Source organism: Myotis nattereri (genome assembly GCF_964212035.1).
Source record: "Myotis nattereri genome assembly, chromosome: 5".
Classification (NCBI taxonomy): domain Eukaryota; kingdom Metazoa; phylum Chordata; class Mammalia; order Chiroptera; family Vespertilionidae; genus Myotis; species Myotis nattereri.
In genome coordinates, this window is record NC_138080.1 from 3,177,997 (window position 1) to 3,198,699 (window position 20,703).

General features: G+C 45.8%; 1 protein-coding gene across 2 annotated transcripts in view; it reads right to left on the reverse strand.

Moving 5' to 3' along the window:
• The window catches only part of PDE5A (phosphodiesterase 5A), a 139,372-nt gene that overhangs the window by 5,426 nt on the left and 113,243 nt on the right, over nucleotides 1-20,703 (reverse strand). For both annotated transcript variants that reach the window (XM_081092068.1, XM_081092069.1), the window contains exons 18-19: nucleotides 5,742-5,805; nucleotides 600-674 (exon numbers count right to left, since the gene is read on the reverse strand). In XM_081092068.1, the coding sequence (XP_080948194.1) occupies nucleotides 600-674; nucleotides 5,742-5,805 (139 nt within the window). The remainder of the gene's footprint in view (nucleotides 1-599; nucleotides 675-5,741; nucleotides 5,806-20,703) is intronic.

Genomic DNA, 20,703 nt, shown 5'->3' on the forward strand with positions numbered 1-20,703 from the left:
CAGCTCGCCTCACACTGTGCAACTGGAAGAGACGAGTGAGACACAGCCTCGGCCTTTGTTAACCATGGCCCATTCACCATGGGCCCAATAAACGTCCATTGGAATTGGAAAAAATGACTCTATGCGTCATGTGCAGGAAAACTCATTCCAAATGGTTCAAGGGGAATCTTTGTTTTGTATTTGAGATCCATACCCTATGCAAAAGGAAGTAGGTATTCAAAAAAACCTTCAAAATCCATGTGCCCTTCTGGGAATCCATCCTAACAGGACATGCTCAGCAACATACATGGTTATCACGGTGCTGGGTGGGATGGTGAGCATCGCAAATATCCACTGAGGGACGTGGGTAAGTGACGGTTAGATCTGTTTTATGTAACCATGATAAACAATATTTGGAGGGTAGCATTGTTAGAATGAAAAGTGGCTGATGATACTTAAATGGAAAAAGCAAATTACAAAACAGTAGGTATAACAGGATGGAAAACAGAATGAGAAGCCGTGTTCCTAAGGAAAGACCTCACTGACACCTAAAGAGAAGTTCATAACAGAAAAGCTTCTGAGTCATTATTTAATAATTCCTAGCTACGGGCCTCACTCACCGCAGGCTCTATGTTGAGCTCTCTCCTCTCTTTGTCTCCTTGGTCAAAGAATTCCGCCGCCACAAGCTCTGCGATCTGAAACAGACAGCACAGGGCGTTCGGGGGTTACACCCTCTCCTCTGTGAAACAGACCACACAGGGCATCTGGGGGTCACAGCCTTTTTTCTGAAAGAGACTGAAGTCCTGGATCTCCAAAGTTCAATGGCCCTTTGGAGTTTCAGATAAACAGCATTAGAATTCTTATCGGTTTTTCAAATGTTGATAGTTTATATAAATAGAACAAAGAATGTTCCTGTATTTTTGACAGAAATCTTAAAAGTTACAATAGCATTTTCAATGCTTTCCAAATACAAATCATCAATATAAGGACAAATAATTCACAACACATAGGCTCGAAAGCAATTGTAAAGAGGAAAATATAAATACTTTATGTTGTATTATTAAAAAAGGGTAATCCTACATAGTTGTACCATTTTATATGCTAAAACACCATAAAACTTTTAAAATGTGTCAATGTTATAAACTATAGAATTAGGAGTATTTATGATGTGTAAGTACATGGTAAAATACTGATAAAAAATACCAAGTTATGAATTTTGCAAATAGAATATTACTTGTACCTCTCAAGACCTGTATATCCATTCCTAACACTTTTACCCTACTACACCTGCACAAGTAACTGTGCCCTAAATTTTGTGTATTTCATTTATTATGTTACCATATGTGTGTAGGCATTGAAAAACAAATTGTTTGGTTTTATCTGTTTTTGAAATATATATGATTTTAAGCTAAAAATAAAAGGTACTAAAACCGGTGAGGTCTACAGCTTTCAAACAAATCAGTACACTTAGGAGCAGGCAGGAACGGGGAATGAAATTGTCTCCCCTCTGCTTTTAATGTGTGCTGTCACCAAGGTGGAGTCCGACCCTCTCACTACGCAGAGAAAGCTGCCGTCACATCCTCAGCACTTAGCGGGGAAAAGCAGGGAGCCCGTGTGGAGTGCAGTCAGCGAGGCATCAGGCACAGGTTCCCCGGGCTGTGAATATACAGCAGGTAGGCGCGTCCTTTGCACTCCATTCATAGGCCTTGTGGCTTTAACCTCCCGGGCCCTCCCTTCTCCTTCTAAGCCAGTGGTTCTCAATCTGTGGGTCGTGACCCCTGAAAATACATCCTGCATATCAGATATTTACATTACGATTCATAACAGTAGCAAAATTAGTTATGAAGTAGCAATGAAAATGATTTTATGATTGGGGGTCACCACAACATGAGGATCACGGCATTAGGAAGGTTGAGAACCACTGCAAGCGCTTCCCTTATGATTTCTGTGGTTGTTCTTATTGAATATGTTGAATACGCTGGGTTTTGCCGCCTGCAGTTCCCGCTGTCTAGGCCAGCCGTGGGCAAACTACGGCCCGCTTGAAATGAATAAAACTAAAAAAAAAAAAAAAGACCGTACCCTTTTATGTAATGATGTTTACTTTGAATTTATATTAGTTCACACAAACACTCCATCCATGCTTTTGTTCCGGCCTCCGGTCCAGTTTAAGAACCCATTGTGGCCCTCAAGTCAAAAAGTTTGCCCACCCCTGGTCTAGGCTTTGCTGACTGCATCTCAGATGGATTGGGCACCTGTGCCGTTTCTGTCACTGGTGATGAGATGTGGAGCTGCAATGAGATTGAGACGGGATCTTTCTAACTTGCATCTTTGCTCAGAGGCAGTGTCCTCCTGCCGCGGCTCCGAGCGAACGCCTGGTTGACTCTTTTCGTGACCTTAGCAACTGCGGATGACCTGTCTACCTTCAGTGATGTAGGGGGCTGCAAAGCTGACAGCCAACCAATCATTCCTTTCTGCTTTATTAGGTGAAATACAATGAAGAGAAAGTTAATTGGTTCCCCTAAAGCACCGCTGGCATAAAGAAGCAGGGGAAATGCGTGTTCCCCACTTTTGTTACCATTTTAAAACTAACTTGGTTCTCCCAAAGCATCCGCCAAAGATGACCAGGCAAGGCTTTGTTTCCTTACCTTGATTATTACTTCAAACTCTGAAATTTAAACGTATTTAACGTATTCTGATCCCTCATGATGCTCAGATTGTCCCCTTTCAGCCAGTGGATGCTCAGCGCGTGACTTCTCTGGTACCACCAGGACCCGCTCAGCCTGCACCTCCTCGCTCCCTGCTGCTCCAGGTCACCTGGTCACCTGCCAGGACCCATTTCCTGGCCGTCTGCTGCTTCAGCCCCAGGACCAGCCATTTCTCTCCGGAGCCCGCACTCCTCTCCAGGGAGGTACTCAGAAACCTCAGTGGCACCAGGTTTGTTCATTAACCATGGTAACCCATGTAAGCCCTGCGAGGGGGGCGAAGCTGGGGCACAACACAGGTTCCTACAAACTCTCATTCCCGGCATCCACATCCCTGCCTGACTTTGTCCATGATCTTCATCACCACTTACTCCCAAATCCTACTTCTCAACACCCCATGGACTTTCTTACCTGTTTCTACCCTCATCACCTACAACAGGGGCTGAACAGCTACACAGCATCGCACTAACGACACCATCCCTGAGAGCAGCTTCCAGGGCTTGTTTTGATGAAGATGTGGTTTTGAAGGCGCATCATCCTACTAGAGATGCATGGTTCGGTTGTTGTGTTAATGTCACCTGAAATGCAACAGTCGCCCTCGGTGTGGTTTCACAACCCCAATCAGGTTCATGTTACTTTCAAGGCTGAGTGATGTGCAAAATTTAATCCTATATAATAGAAGCCTAATATGCTAAGTATCTGGTCATCCGTTCAACCAATCAAAGCGTAATATACTAATGATATGCTAAGGCTGCTCAACCACTTGCTATGACATGCACTGACCATCAGAGGGCAGATGCTCCAACCAGTAGGTTAGCTTGCTGCTGGGGTCCGGCCAATCGGGACTGAGCGAGAAGGGCCGGACACACCCTGGAGCCCTTCCGTGGTCTCTCCCTGGCTGGCCAAACTCCCGCGTCCCTCCCTGGCCCTGATTGTGCACCGGTGGGGTCCCTCGGCCTGGCCTGTGCCCTCTCGCAATCCAAGACTCCTTGGAGGATGTCAGAGGGCCGGTTTTGGCCTGATCTTGCAGGCCTGGCCCAGGGACCCCATTGGTACATGAATTTGTGCAGTGGGCCTCTAGTTTTATTTTATAACTAGTGGCTCTGCGCACGAATCCATGCACGAGTAGCTCGCTGCCACTGTCTCAGCTGGCTGCCCCACTCACCGCTGCTCTTAGCTCTCCGCTGCACTTAGCTCTCCGCTGCACTTAGCTCTCCGCTGCACTTAGCTTGCTGCCCCGCCCTCCTGTAGCTCTCCGCCCACTGCCCTGCCCTCCTGTAGCTCTCCGCCACTCATAGCTCACTGCCCTGTCCTCCTGTAGCTCTCTGCTGTTTGTAGCTTGCTGCCCTGCCCTCCTGTAGCTCTCTACCACTCGTAGCTCACTGCCTTGTCCTCCTGTACTCTCTGCTGCTTATAGCTCGCTGCCCTGCCCTCCTGTAGCTTTCCACTGCTTGTAGTTTGCTACCCTCCTGCTGATTGGACGTTACGCGTTATGGCATAACGACCATTTGCATATTACCTCTTTAATATATAGGACTAAAGGCCTGATGCATGAAATTCATGCACTTGGGGGGGGGGGTGGAGGGGCGGTCCCTCAGCCCAGCCTGCACCCTCTTGCAGTCTGGGAGCCGTCAGTTGGACATCCTTAGTGCTACCGAGGAGGTGGAAGAGGCTCCTGCCACCACTGCTGCACTCGCCAGCCGTGAGCCCGGCTTCTGGCTGAGCGGTGCTCTCCCTGTGAGAGCGCATTGACCATCAGGGGGCAGCCCTTGCATTGAGCGTCTGCCCCCTAGTGGTCAGTGTGCGTCATAATGGCTGGTTGTTCTGCCATTCGGTTGATTTGCATATTATTATATAGGAATATAAGCACTATTTATATGGTTCCAAAGTTAAATCTACAAAACAAGCCTAGCGAAGCAGCTCTGGCTAGCATCTCTGTTCCTCACCCCTCTTCCCTCCTTAACTTGCCTTGTGGTTAATCCTTCTGGTTTTTTTCCCTCACATAAAATGCACCCTTGTGATCACTCCATGATGGTTACAGATGGTGCTCAATTCCTGTCCCAGCCCCATGGAACTCGTGGTGTAAAGTACTCGGCTTACTAGTCAGTACCCTGGGGATGAACTTTGGGCCGATGCTCTATCCACTGAGCCAAACCGGCGAGGGCTCTTCTTTGTTTTTCAGAAGTTCTTTAATATTAGTGATATTAACTATCAGAAAGAAGATGCAAATATTTTTATCAGTGTATCATGGTCTTTTGCTTTGCTTATACTGTCTTTTGCCATGCAGAAGTTCTTAATGTTTCCATTTGCGTGGAATCAAATGCATTCATCTTTTCCTGTAATGCTTTTGCACGCTGAGCCACAGTCCAGAAGGTCTTCTCATTCCTGGGCCGCAGAAGACTCCAGTGTTCGTATTTAGCACCCGGATGGCTTAATTCTCTGCACCGAGCTCTCTGCTCCACGCAGACTTTACCTTTGCAGACTGGGTCCTACTCTGCCTCTCGCTATCTGGCTGTGGAGACAGGGAAGACATCCTCACACTATTTAAGTCTGCCCTTGCCCGGTTATTTTAAACGCCACCTCTACTGTCCACCGAGTGTTCTGCGCAGTGCCTAATGTTCTATGGACTCCGTGTCTGTCGCCCTCACCACCTGCTTTGATTACAGAGGTCTTACAGTGTTGCTTTGTAGGTCCAGACCCAGCCTCACCACTCTGCCTTCCCAGGTCTGATGTGGAAGAAAGAAAAGGGAAATGAAAATGCCAATCTTTCCCTGTTCCACTGTTAAAGGGATGCGTTAAAACCATCTCTAAGCTAACCAGAAGTGGTACTTACCAAAGTCAAACTTACCAACTGTGAGGTGTCCTCCTCCTTCAGATACCTCACAAGTCTCATTAAGTGCTAATGAATCTTCCACGAAGAACACTTATGTCCAACTGCTTTTCATGCCACTTAAAAATGACATCATAATTACCACTAATATGCCAGAAGCCGCCATGGAGAGTGAAGACATTCCTGACTTTGATTTTTAAGGGTTAATTGCGCGTCACTAAGCGACGTACCCGTTGCTGAATGGGCCAGGGCTTCGTGATGGCAGAGAGGTCACACGCGGTCATCAGCATTGCCCTGCGGGGGGGAGGGGAGGGGAGAAGACCAGCAGCCCTGTTAGCTCTGAGCAGCACCCGCCCTCAGCAACAGCTCCCAGTGAAAGGCAAAGTCAAAACCCTCTACCCAGGAATGGCAGTTTATAAAGATGAAGAAACAGGATTTACACAGAAATGTGACTGATCCCGGTGGATCAGAGGGTCACTGTTTTGGTTACCCAGTGAAAGATTGGAATTTTCCCTAAAACCACCTCTGTTAGCCCCAGACAGCAAAGGAGAGAAATCACTGCCATTGGGCAAATCATGCCTTTTCTATCATTATTTCCACCTGAGTATTCCATTCTTAGTGATCACATGAAGAAAACACACTGATGACTAATGAATAGCCACTGAATGGCAACAATCCTACTGCAACACACCACTTTGGCAACACACCCCACTGGCAACACACCCCACTGGCACACACCCCACTGGCAACAAACCCCACTGGCACACACCCCACTGGCAGCACACCCCAATGGCAAACCTGACTCGCAGCACTTCCAACTGTAAACACTCTCTACTGGTCACACAGACTACCGTAACACATTGTACTGTGACACAGCATACTGAAACACATCCTACTGTGACATAACCTACTGTGACAAACGTACTGATCATACAACCTACTGGTCACACAGCCTACTGTGACACAAACTACTGACACAGCCTACTGTGACACAGCCTACTGTGACACATCATACTGTGACATATCCTACTGTGAAACAGACTACTGTGAAAAAACCTACTGGTCACAAAACAGACAGGTCAAACAACCTACTGTGACACAGCCTATGGTGACACATCCTACAGGTCACACAGCACACTGGTCACACAGCCTAATCTGACACAGCCTACTATGACATAGCCTACTGTAACAGAGCCTGCAGTGACACAGCCTACTGGTCACACAACCAACTGGTCATAGCATACTGTGACACAGCCTACTGTGACACATCCTACTGTGACACAGCCTACTATAACATAGAATACTGGTCACACAGACTACTGGTCACAGCCTACTGTGACACAGCCTACTGGTAACACAGCCTAGTGTGACATAACCTACTGTGACACAGCGTACTGGTCACACAGCCTACTGAGACATATCCTATTGTGATGACATACTGGTCACATTTCTACTGTGACAGATCCTAATGTGACACAGCCTATTGGTCACAAAACCTACTGTGACACACCATACTGGTCACACAGCCTACTGGTCACACAACCAAGTGTAACACAACTTACTGTAATAGCCTACTGTGACACAGCCTACTGGTCACACAGGCTACAGTGACAGTGTCTACTGTAACACAGCCTACTATGAAATGAGCTAATGGTTACATAGCCAACTGTGACATATGCTACTGTGACATAGCCTACTAGTCACACAGCCTACAGTGACATACCCTCATGTGACGCAGCCTAGAGGTCACACAGCCTACTGTGAGAGCCTAAAGGTCACACAGCCTACTGTGACACATCCTACTGGTCACTCAGAATACTGTGACAGAGCCTACTGGTCACACAACATACTGTGACACAGCTGACTGGTCATATAGCCTACTGTGACAAAGCCTACTGTGATATATCCTGCTGTGACACAGACTAGTGATCACATCCTACTGTGACATATCCGACTGTGTCACAGAGCCTTCTTTGAAATATCCTATTGTGAAACATCCGACTGGTTACATTTCTACTATGACGTATCCTACTGTGACACAACCTCCTGATCATACAGCCTAAGGTGACAAAGCCTACTGTTCACAAAGCCTACTATGACATATCCAACTGTGACACAGCCTATTGGACACACAGCTTACTGTGCCATATCCTATTGTGACTCAGTCTACTGGTCACAATTTTACTGTGACACATCCTAATGTGACACAGCATATTCACACAGCCTACTGTGACACAGTCTACAGTGACATATCCTAATTTGACACAGCCTACTGGTCAAAAAAGCCAACAGTGACATAAGCTATTGTGACACAGCCATTGGTCACAATTCTAATGTGACGCAACCTTCTGATCACACAGCCTAAGGTGACACAGCCGACTGGTCGCACAGCCTACTCTGACATATTCAACTGTAACACAGCCTATTGGTCACACAGCTTACTGTGCCATATCCTATTATGACTCAGTCTACTGGTCACAATTTTACTGTGACAGAGCCTCCTGGTCACACAGCCTACTGTGACAAAGCCTACTATGATATAACCTACTGTGACGCAGGCAAATGGTCACAGAGCATACTCTGACATATCGTATTGTGACAAAGCAAGAGGTCACACAACATACTGTGACACAGCCTAAAGGTCGCACAGCCTACTATGACACAGACTACTGGTCACACAGCCAACTGTGACAGAACCTACTGGTCAGAAAACCTACTGGGACATATCCTACTTTGACAGAGCCTACTGTTCACAGAACCTACTGTCACATATCCTATTGTGACACAACCTACCAGTAACAATTCTAATATGACACATCCTACAGGTCACACAACTACAGTGACAAAGCCTACTGTGATATATCCTACTGTGATACAGGCAACTGGTCACACAGCATACTATGAAATATCCTACTGTGAAACAGCCAAGAGGTCACACGGCCTACTGTGACACAGCCTAAAAGTCACACAGCCTACTGTGACAGTCTACTGGTCACACAGTCTACTGTGACAGAGCCTACTGATCACACAGCCTACTGTGACTTATCCTAATGTGACATCCTGTGACACAGCGTACTGTTCACACAGCCTACTGTGACAAAACCTGTGACATATCCTACTGTGACATAGCCTACTGGTCACACAGACCACTATGACAGAGCCTACTCTTCACACAGCCTACTGTGACGTATCCTACTGTGACACAGCATACTGCTCACACAGCCGACTGTGCCATATATACTCTGACACAGCCAATAGGTCACACAGCCTACCTTTACATATAGTGACACAGCCTGCTGGTGACAATTCAATTGTGCACATCCTACTATGACACACCCTACCGGTCACACAGCCTACTGTGACATATACTATTTTGACAGAGCATACTGTTCACAATTCTAATGTGACACATCCTACTGTGACGCAACCTACTGTGACAACATGTACTAGTTACAGACTACTGTGACAAAGCCTACTGTGATATATCCTTCTGTGACAGACTACCATTCACACATCCTACTGTGAAACAGCCTAAAGTTCACACAGTCATTGTGACATATCCTACTGTGACACAGCCTAGTGATCACACAGCCTACTGTGACTTATCCTATTGTGACACAGCCTAGTGTTCACAACTCTACCGTAACAAATCCTACTGTGACATCCTATGACACAGCGTCCTGTTCACACAGCCTACTGTGACAAAGCCTACTGTGACATATCCTACTGTGACACTGCCTACTGGTAACACAGAGCACTAAGACACCACCTACATTTCACACACCCTATTGTGACTTGTCCTACTGTGACACAGCATACTGTTCACACAGCCTACAGTGATACAACTTACAGTTCACACAGCCATTGTAACATATCCTTCTGTGACACAGCCTACTGATCACACAGCCTACTGTGATTTATCCTATTGTTACACAGCCTACTGTTCACAACTCTACTGTGGCACATCCTATTGTGACATCCTGTGACACAGCCTACTGTTCACACAGAATACTGTGACGTATCCTACGGTGACACAGCATACTGTTTACACAGCCTACTGTGAGAAGCCTACAGTTCACAGAGCCATTGTGACATATCCAACCTTCACACAGCCTACTGGTCACACAGACCACTATGACACAGCCTACTCTTCACACAGCCTACTGTGACGTATCCTACTGTGACAGAGCATACTGCTCACACAGCCGACTGTGCTATATATACTGTGACACAGCCAACTGGTCACACAGCCTACCTTTACATATAGTATTAAGACACAGCCTGCTGGTCACAATTCTACTGTGTACATCCTAATATGACACACCCGACAGGTCACACAGCCTACTGTGATACATCCTATTTTGACAGAGCGTACTGTTAATTCTGTGACACATCCTACTGTGACAAAGTGTGCTACTTACAGACTACTGTGAAAAAGCCTACTGTGATATATCCTACTGTGACAGAGCCTACCATTCACATATCCTACTGTGAAAGAGATTACAGTTCACACAGCCATTGTGACATATCCTACTCTGACACAGCGTACTGTGACAGAGAATACTGGTCACACAGACCAATATGACACAGCCTACTCCTCACACAGCCTACTGTGACAAAGTGTACTAGTTACAGACTACTGTGACAAAGCCTACTGTGATATATCCTACTGTGACACAGTCTACAGTTCACACAGCCATTGTGACATATCCTACTGAGACACAGACTATTGATCACACAGTCTACTGTGAATTATCCTATTCTTACACAGCCTACTGTTCACAACTCTACTGTGACACATCCTCCTGTGACATCCTGTGACCCAGCGAACTGTTCAAACAGCCTTCTGTGACAAAGCCTACTGTGAAATATCCTACGGTAACACAGCCTACTGGTCACACAGACCACTATGACACAGCCTACTCTTCACACAGCCTACTGTGACAAAGTGAACTAATTAAAGAGTACTGTGAACGCCTACTGTGATATATCCTACGGTGACACAGCCTACCGTTCACACATTCTACTGTAACACAGCCTACAGTTCACACAGCCATTGTGACATATCCAACTGTGACACAGCGTACTGATTACACATCCTACTGTGACTTATCCTATTGTGACTTCCTGTGACACAACGTACAGTTCACACAGCCTACTGAGAAAAAGCCTACTGTGACATATCCTACTTTGACACAGCCTACTAGTCACACAGACCACTATGACACAGCCTACTCTTCACACAGCCTACTGTGACATATCCTATTTTGACAGAGCATACTGTTCACAATTCTAATGTGACACATCCTACTATGACGCAACCTACTGTGACAAAGTGTATTAGTTACAGAATACTGTGAGAAAGCCTACTGTGATATATCCTACTGTGACACAGCCTACAATTCACACAGCCATTGTGACATATCCTACTGTGACACAGCCTATTGATCACACAGCTTACTGTGACTTATCATATTCTTACACAGCCTACTGTTCACAACTCTACTGTGACAAATCTTTCTGTGACATCGTGTGACACAGCGTACTGTTCACACAGCCTAATGTGAAATATCCTGCTGAGACACAGCCTACAGGACACACAGACCACATTGACACAGCCTACTCTTAAAACACCTTACTGTGACATATACTATTGTGACACAGTATACTGTTCCCACAGCCTCCAGTGACAAAGTGTACTAGTTACAGACTACTGTGAAAAAGCCAACTGTGATGTGTCCAGCTGTCATACAGCCTAGAGTTCACACAGCCATTGTGACATATCATACTATGACACAGCCTACTGATCACAAAGCCTACTCTGACTTATCCTATTGTGACACAGCTTACTGTTCACAACTCTACTGTGACACATCCTCCTGTGAAATCCTGTGACCAAGCGAACTGTTCACACAGCCTTCTGTGACAAAGCCTACTGTGACATATCCTACGGTAACACAAGCTATTGGACACACAGAACACCATGACACAGCCTCCTCTTCACAAAGCCTACTGTGACGTATCGTACTCTGACACAGCCTACTGGTCACACAGACCACTATGACACAGCGTACTGATCACACAGGCTACTGTGACTTATCCTATTGTGACACAGCCTACTGTTCACAACTCTATTGTGACACATCCTACTGTGACATCCTGTGACACAGCGTACGGTTCACAAGCCTACTGTGACATATCCTACTGTGATACAGCCTACTGATCACACAGACCATTATGACACAGCCTACTCTTCACACAACCTACTGTGACATATTCTACTGTGACACTGCATACTGATCACACAGCCGACTGTGACAAAGTGTACTAGTTACAGACAACTGTGACACAGCCTATGGTTCACACATCCTACTGCGACACAGCCTACAGTTCACACAGCCATTGTGACATAACCTACTGTGACACAGCCTACTGATCACACAGCCTACTGTGACTTATCCTATTGTGACACAGCCTACTGTTCACAACTCTACTGTGACACATCCTACTGTGACATCCTGTGACCCAGCGTACTCTTCACAGAGCCTCCTTTGAAATGTCCTACTGTGACACAGCCTACTGGTCACAAAGTCCACTATGACACAGACTACTCTTCACACAGCCTACTGTGAAGTATCCTAATGTGACATCCTATTGTGACACAGCCTACTGTTCACATAGGCTACTGTGACAACGTGTACTAGTTACAGACTACTGTGACAAAGCCTACTGTGTGATATATCCTACTGTGTCACAGCCTACTGTTCACACATCCTACTGTGACACAGACTAGAGTTTACACTGCCATTCTGACAATCCTACTGTGAAACAGCCTACTGATCACTTAGCCTACTGTGACTTATCCTATTGTGACTTAGCCTAGTGTACACAACTCTACTGTAACACATCCTACTGTGACATCGTGTGAAACTGCATACTGTTCTCACAGCCTACTGTGACATATCCTACTCTGACACAGCATACTCTTCACACAGCCTACTGTGACAAAGCCTACTGTGATATATCCCAGTGTAACACAGCCTACCTTTCACACATCCTATTGTGACACAGCCTACTGGTCATACTTGCTCCTATGTCATATCCTACTGTGACACTGTATCCTGGTCACACATGCTACGGAGACACATCCTACTGTGACATCCTGTGACACAGTGTAGTGTTCACAGAGCCTACTGTGAGAAAGCCTACGGCGATATATCCCAGTATAACACAGCCGAGCTTTCACACATTCTACTGTGACACAGCATACTGGTCATAGTGGATACTGTGACATATACTACTGTGACATCCTGTGACACAGCGTAGTGTTCACACAGCCTACTCTGACAAAGGGAACTGTGACATATCCTACAGTAACAAAGCCTACTGGTCACACAGACCACTATGACACAGCCTACACTTCACACAGCATACTGTGACGTATCCTACTGTGTCACAGCATACGGTTCACACAGGCTACTGTGACAAAGTGTACAAGTACCAGACTACTGTGACAAAGCCTACTGTGATATATCCTACTGTAACGCAGCCAAACGTTCACACATCCTACTGTGACACAGATTACAGTTCACACAGCCGTTGTGACATATCCTGCTGTGACAGTCTACTGATCACACAGCCTACTGTTCACACAGCCTTCTGTGCCTTATATACTGTGACACAGCCAATAGGTCTAACAGCCTACCTTTACATAGAGTATTGTGACACAGCCTGCTGGTTACAATTCCACTGTGTACATACTACTATGGCACGTACTACTGGTGGCACAGCCCACTGTGACATCCTATTTTCACAGAGCCTACTGTTAACAATTCTAATGTGACACATCCTACTATGACAGAGTGTACGAGTTACAGACTACTGTGACAAAGTCTAATGTGATATATCCTACTATGACTGAGCCTAGCTTTCACACACCCTACTGGGAGACAGCATACATTTCACACAGCCATTGTGACAATCATACTGTGACACAGCGTACTGATCACACAGCCTACTGTGACTTATCCTATTGTGACTTAGCCTAGTGTACACAACTCTACTGTAACACATCCTACTGTGACATCCTGTGAAACAGCATACTGTTCTCACAGCCTACTGTGACAAAGCCTACTGTGACATATCATACTGTGACACAACCTACTGGTCACACAGACCACTATGACACAGCCTACTGATCACACAGGCTACTGTGACTTATCCTATTGTGACACAGCGTACTGTTCACAACTCTATTGTGACACATCCTACTGTGACATCCTGTGACACAGCATACGGTTCACAAGCCTACTGTGACATATCCTACTGTGACACAGCCTACTGATCACACAGACCATTATGACACAGCCTACTCTTCACACAACCTAGTGTGACATATTCTACTATGACACTGCATACTGATCACACAGCCGACTGTGACAAAGTGTACTAGTTACAGACAACTGTGACACAGCCTATGGTTCACACATCCTACTGTGACACAGCCTACAGTTCACACAACCATTGTGACATAACCTACTGTGACACAGCCTACTGATCACACAGCCTACTGTGACTTATCCTATTGTGACACAGCCTACTGTTCACAACTCTACTGTGACACATCCTACTGTGACATCCTGTGACCCAGCGTACTCTTCACAGAGCCTCCTTTGAAATATCCTACTGTGACACAGCCTACTGGTCACAAAGTCCACTATGACACAGCCTACTCTTCACACAGCCTACTGTGACGTATCCTAATGTGACATCCTATTGTGACACAGCCTACTGTTCACATAGGAAACTGTGACAACGTGTACTAGTTACAGACTACTGTGACAAAGCCTACTGTGTGATATATCCTACTGTGACACAGCCTACCGTTCACACATCCTACTGTGACACAGACTACAGTTCACACAGCCATTGTGACTTAACCTACTGTGACACAGCCAACTGATCACACAGCCTGCTCTGACTTATCCTATTGTGACACAGCCCATATCCTACTGTGACATCCTATGACACAGCGTACTGTTCACACAGACTACTGCGACAAAGCCTATTTTGATATATCCCAGTGTAACACAGCCTAGCTTTCACATAGTTCACTGTGACAGCCTACTGGTCATAGTGGCTACTGTGGCATATTCTACTGTGACACAGCCTACTGGTCACATAGCCTACTGTGACATATCATATTATGACACAGCCTAATGTTCAAACTCTACTGTAACACATCCTACTGTGACATCCTGTGACACATGGTAGTGTTCACACAGCCTACTGTGACAACACCAACTGTGTCTTATCCTACTGTAACAAAGCCTACTGGTCACTCAGACCACTATTCCTCACACCGCCTACTCTGACATATCCTACTGCGACACAGCATACTGTTCACACAGGCTACAGTGACGTGTACTAGTTACAGACTACTGTGACAAAGCCTACTGTGTGATATATCCTACTGTGACACAGCCTACTGTTCACACATCCTACTGTGACACAGACTAGAGTTTACACAGCCATTGTGACAATCCTACTGTGAAACAGCCTACTGTTCACACAGCCTACTGCGACTTATCCTGTTGTGACTTAGCCTAGTGTCCACAACTCTACTGTAACACATCCTACTGTGACATCGTGTGAAACAGCATACTGTTCTCACAGCCTACTGTGACATATCCTACTCTGACACAGCATACTCTTCACACAGCCTACTGTGACAAAGCCTACTGTGATATATCCCAGTGTAACACAGCCTACCTTTCACACATCCTACTGTGACACAGCCTACTGGTCATACTTGCTCCCCTGTCATATCCTACTGTGACACTGTATCCTGGTAACACATGCTACGGAGACACATCCTACTGTGACATCCTGTGACACAGTGCAGTGTTCACAGAGCCTACTGTGAGAAAGCCTACGGCGATATATCCCAGTATAACACAGCCGAGCTTTCACACATTCTACTGTGACACAGCATACTGGTCATAGTGGATACTGTGACATATACTACTGTGACATCCTGTGACACAGCGTAGTGTTCACACAGCCTACTCTGACAAAGGTAACTGTGACATATCCAACTGTAACAAAGCCTACTGGTCGCACAGACCACTATGACACAGCCTACTCTTCACACAGCATACTGTGACGTATCCTACTGTGTCACAGCACACGGTTCACACAGGCTACTGTAACAAAATGTACTAGTACCAGACTATGTGACAAAGCCTACTGTGATATATCCTACTGTGACGCAGCCAAACGTTCACACATCCTACTGTGACACAGATTACAGTTCACACAGCCGTTGTGACATATCCTGCTATGACAGTCTACTGATCACACAGCCTACTGTAACTAATCCTATTGTGACATCCTGTAACACAGCATACTGTTCACACAGCCTACTGTGCCTTATATACTGTGACACAGCCAATAGGTCAAACAGCCTACCTTTACATATTGTATTGTGACACAGCCTGCTCGTCACAATTCCACTGTGTACATACTACTATGACACGTACTACTGGTAGCACAGCCCACTGTGACATCCTATTTTCACAGAGCCTACTGTTACCAATTCTAATGTGACACATCCTACTATGACAGAGTGTACTAGTTACGGACTACTGTGACAAAGTCTAATGTGATATATCCTACTATGACTGAGCCTACCTTTCCCACACCCTACTGGAAGACAGCATACAGTTCACACAGCCATTGTGACAATCCTACTGTGACACAGCCTACAGATCACACAGCCTACTGTGACTTATCCTATTGTGACTTAGCCTAGTGTACACAACTCTACTGTAACACATCCGACTGTGACATCCTGTGAAACAGCATACTGTTCTCACAGCCTACTGTGACAAAGCCTACTGTGACATATCATACTGTGACACAGCCTACTGGTCACACAGACCACTATGACACAGCCTACTGATCACACAGGCTACTGTGACTTCTCCTATTGTGACACAGCCTACAGATCACAACTCTATTGTGACACATCCTACTGTGACATCCTGTGACACAGGGTACGGTTCACAAGCCTACTGTGACATATCCTACTGTGACACAGCCTACTGATCACACAGACCATTATGACACAGCCTACTCTTCACACAACCTACTGTGACATATTCTACTATGACACTGCATACTGATCACACAGCCGACTGTGACAAAGTGTACTAGTTACAGACAACTGTGACACAGCCTATGGTTCACACATCCTACTGTGACACAGCCTACAGTTTACACAACCATTGTGACATAACCTACTGTGACACAGCCTACTGATCACACAGCCTACTGTGACTTATCCTATTGTGACACAGCCTACTGTTCACAACTCTACTGTGACACATCCTACTGTGACATCCTGTGACCCAGCCTACTCTTCACAGAGCCTCCTTTGAAATATCCTACTGTGACACAGCCTACTGGTTACAAAGTCCACTATGACACAGCCTACTCTTCACACAGCCTACTGTGACGTATCCTAATGTGACATCCTATTGTGACACAGCCTACTGTTCACATAGGCTACTCTGACAACATGTACTAGTTACAGACTACTGTGACAAAGCCTACTGTGTGATATATCCTACTGTGACACAGCCTACCGTTCACACATCCTACTGTGACACAGACTACAGTTCACACAGCCATTGTGACATAACCTACTATCACACAGCCAACTGATCACACAGCCTGCTCTGACTTATCCTATTGTGACACAGCCCATATCCTACTGTGCCATATCCTACTGTGACATCCTATGACACAGCGTACTGTTCACACAGACTACTGCGACAAAGCCTATTTTGATATATCCCAGTGTAACACAGCCTAGCTTTCACATAGTTCACTGTGACAGCCTACTGGTCATAGTGGCTACTGTGGCATATTCTACTGTGACACAGCCTACTGGTCACATAGCCTACTGTGACATATCATATTATGACACAGCCTAATGTTCAAACTCTACTGTAACACATCCTACTGTGACATCCTGTGACACATGGTAGTGTTCACACAGCCTACTGTGACAACACCAACTGTGTCTTATCCTACTGTAACAAAGCCTACTGGTCACTCAGACCACTATTCCTCACACCGCCTACTCTGACATATCCTACTGCGACACAGCATACTGTTCACACAGGCTACAGTGACGTGTACTAGTTACAGACTACTGTGACAAAGCCTACTGTGTGATATATCCTACTGTGACACAGCCTACTGTTCACACATCCTACTGTGACACAGACTAGAGTTTACACAGCCATTGTGACAATCCTACTGTGAAACAGCCTACTGTTCACACAGCCTACTGCGACTTATCCTGTTGTGACTTAGCCTAGTGTCCACAACTCTACTGTAACACATCCTACTGTGACATCGTGTGAAACAGCATACTGTTCTCACAGCCTACTGTGACATATCCTACTCTGACACAGCATACTCTTCACACAGCCTACTGTGACAAAGCCTACTGTGATATATCCCAGTGTAACACAGCCTACCTTTCACACATCCTACTGTGACACAGCCTACTGGTCATACTTGCTCCCCTGTCATATCCTACTGTGACACTGTATCCTGGTAACACATGCTACGGAGACACATCCTACTGTGACATCCTGTGACACAGTGCAGTGTTCACAGAGCCTACTGTGACAAAGCCTACGGCGATATATCCCAGTATAACACAGCCGAGCTTTCACACATTCTACTGTGACACAGCCTACTGGTCATAATGGATACTGTGACATATACTACTGTGACATCCTGTGACACAGCGTAGTGTTCACACAGCCTACTCTGACAAAGGTAACTGTGACATATCCAACTGTAACAAAGCCTACTGGTCGCACAGACCACTATGACACAGCCTACTCTTCACACAGCATACTGTGACGTATCCTACTGTGTCACAGCACACGGTTCACACAGGCTACTGTAACAAAATGTACTAGTACCAGACTATGTGACAAAGCCTACTGTGATATATCCTACTGTGACGCAGCCAAACGTTCACACATCCTACTGTGACACAGATTACAGTTCACACAGCCGTTGTGACATATCCTGCTATGACAGTCTACTGATCACACAGCCTACTGAAACTAATCCTATTGTGACATCCTGTAACACAGCATACTGTTCACACAGCCTACTGTGCCTTATATACTGTGACACAGCCAATAGGTCAAACAGCCTACCTTTACATATTGTATTGTGACACAGCCTGCTCGTCACAATTCCACTGTGTACATACTACTATGTCACGTACTACTGGTGGCACAGCCCACTGTAACATCCTATTTTTCAGAGCCTACTGTTACCAATTCTAATGTGACACATCCTACTATGACAGAGTGTACTAGTTACGGACTACTGTGACAAAGTCTAATGTGATATATCCTACTATGACTGAGCCTACCTTTCCCACACCCTACTGGGAGACAGCATACAGTTCACACAGCCATTGTGACAATCCTACTGTGACACAGCCTACAGATCACACAGCCTACTGTGACTTATCCTATTGTGACTTAGCCTAGTGTACACAACTCTACTGTAAAACATCCTACTGTGACATCCTGTGAAACAGCATACTGTTCTCACAGCCTACTGTGACATATCATACTGTGACACAGCCTACTGGTCACACAGACCACTATGACACAGCCTACTGATCACACAGGCTACTGTGACTTATCCTATTGTGACACAGCCTACTGTTCACAACTCTACTGTGACACATCCTACTGTGACATCCTGTGACACAGCGTACAGTTCACAAGCCTACTGTGACATATCCTACTGTGACACAGCCTACTGATCACACAGACCATTATGACACAGCCTACTCTTCACACAACCTAGTGTGACATATTCTACTATGACACTGCATACTGATCACACAGCCGACTGTGACAAAGTGTACTAGTTACAGACAACTGTGACACAGCCTATGGTTCACACATCCTACTGTGACACAGCCTACAGTTTACACAACCATTGTGACATAACCTACTGTGACACAGCCTACTGATCACACAGCCTACTGTGACTTATCCTATTGTGACACAGCCTACTGTTCACAACTCTACTGTGACACATCCTACTGTGACATCCTGTGACCCAGCCTACTCTTCACAGAGCCTCCTTTGAAATATCCTACTGTGACACAGCCTACTGGTTACAAAGTCCACTATGACACAGCCTACTCTTCACACAGCCTACTGTGACGTATCCTAATGTGACATCCTATTGTGACACAGCCTACTGTTCACATAGGCTACTCTGACAACATGTACTAGTTACAGACTACTGTGACAAAGCCTACTGTGTGATATATCCTACTGTGACACAGCCTACCGTTCACACATCCTACTGTGACACAGACTACAGTTCACACAGCCATTGTGACATAACCTACTATCACACAGCCAACTGATCACACAGCCTGCTCTGACTTATCCTATTGTGACACAGCCCATATCCTACTGTGCCATATCCTACTGTGACATCCTATGACACAGCGTACTGTTCACACAGACTACTGCGACAAAGCCTATTTTGATATATCCCAGTGTAACACAGCCTAGCTTTCACATAGTTCACTGTGACAGCCTACTGGTCATAGTGGCTACTGTGGCATATTCTACTGTGACACAGCCTACTGGTCACATAGCCTACTGTGACATATCATATTATGACACAGCCTAATGTTCAAACTCTACTGTAACACATCCTACTGTGACATCCTGTGACACATGGTAGTGTTCACACAGCCTACTGTGACAACACCAACTGTGTCTTATCCTACTGTAACAAAGCCTACTGGTCACTCAGACCACTATTCCTCACACCGCCTACTCTGACATATCCTACTGCGACACAGCATACTGTTCACACAGGCTACAGTGACGTGTACTAGTTACAGACTACTGTGACAAAGCCTACTGTGTGATATATCCTACTGTGACACAGCCTACTGTTCACACATCCTACTGTGACACAGACTAGAGTTTACACAGCCATTGTGACAATCCTACTGTGAAACAGCCTACTGTTCACACAGCCTACTGCGACTTATCCTGTTGTGACTTAGCCTAGTGTCCACAACTCTACTGTAACACATCCTACTGTGACATC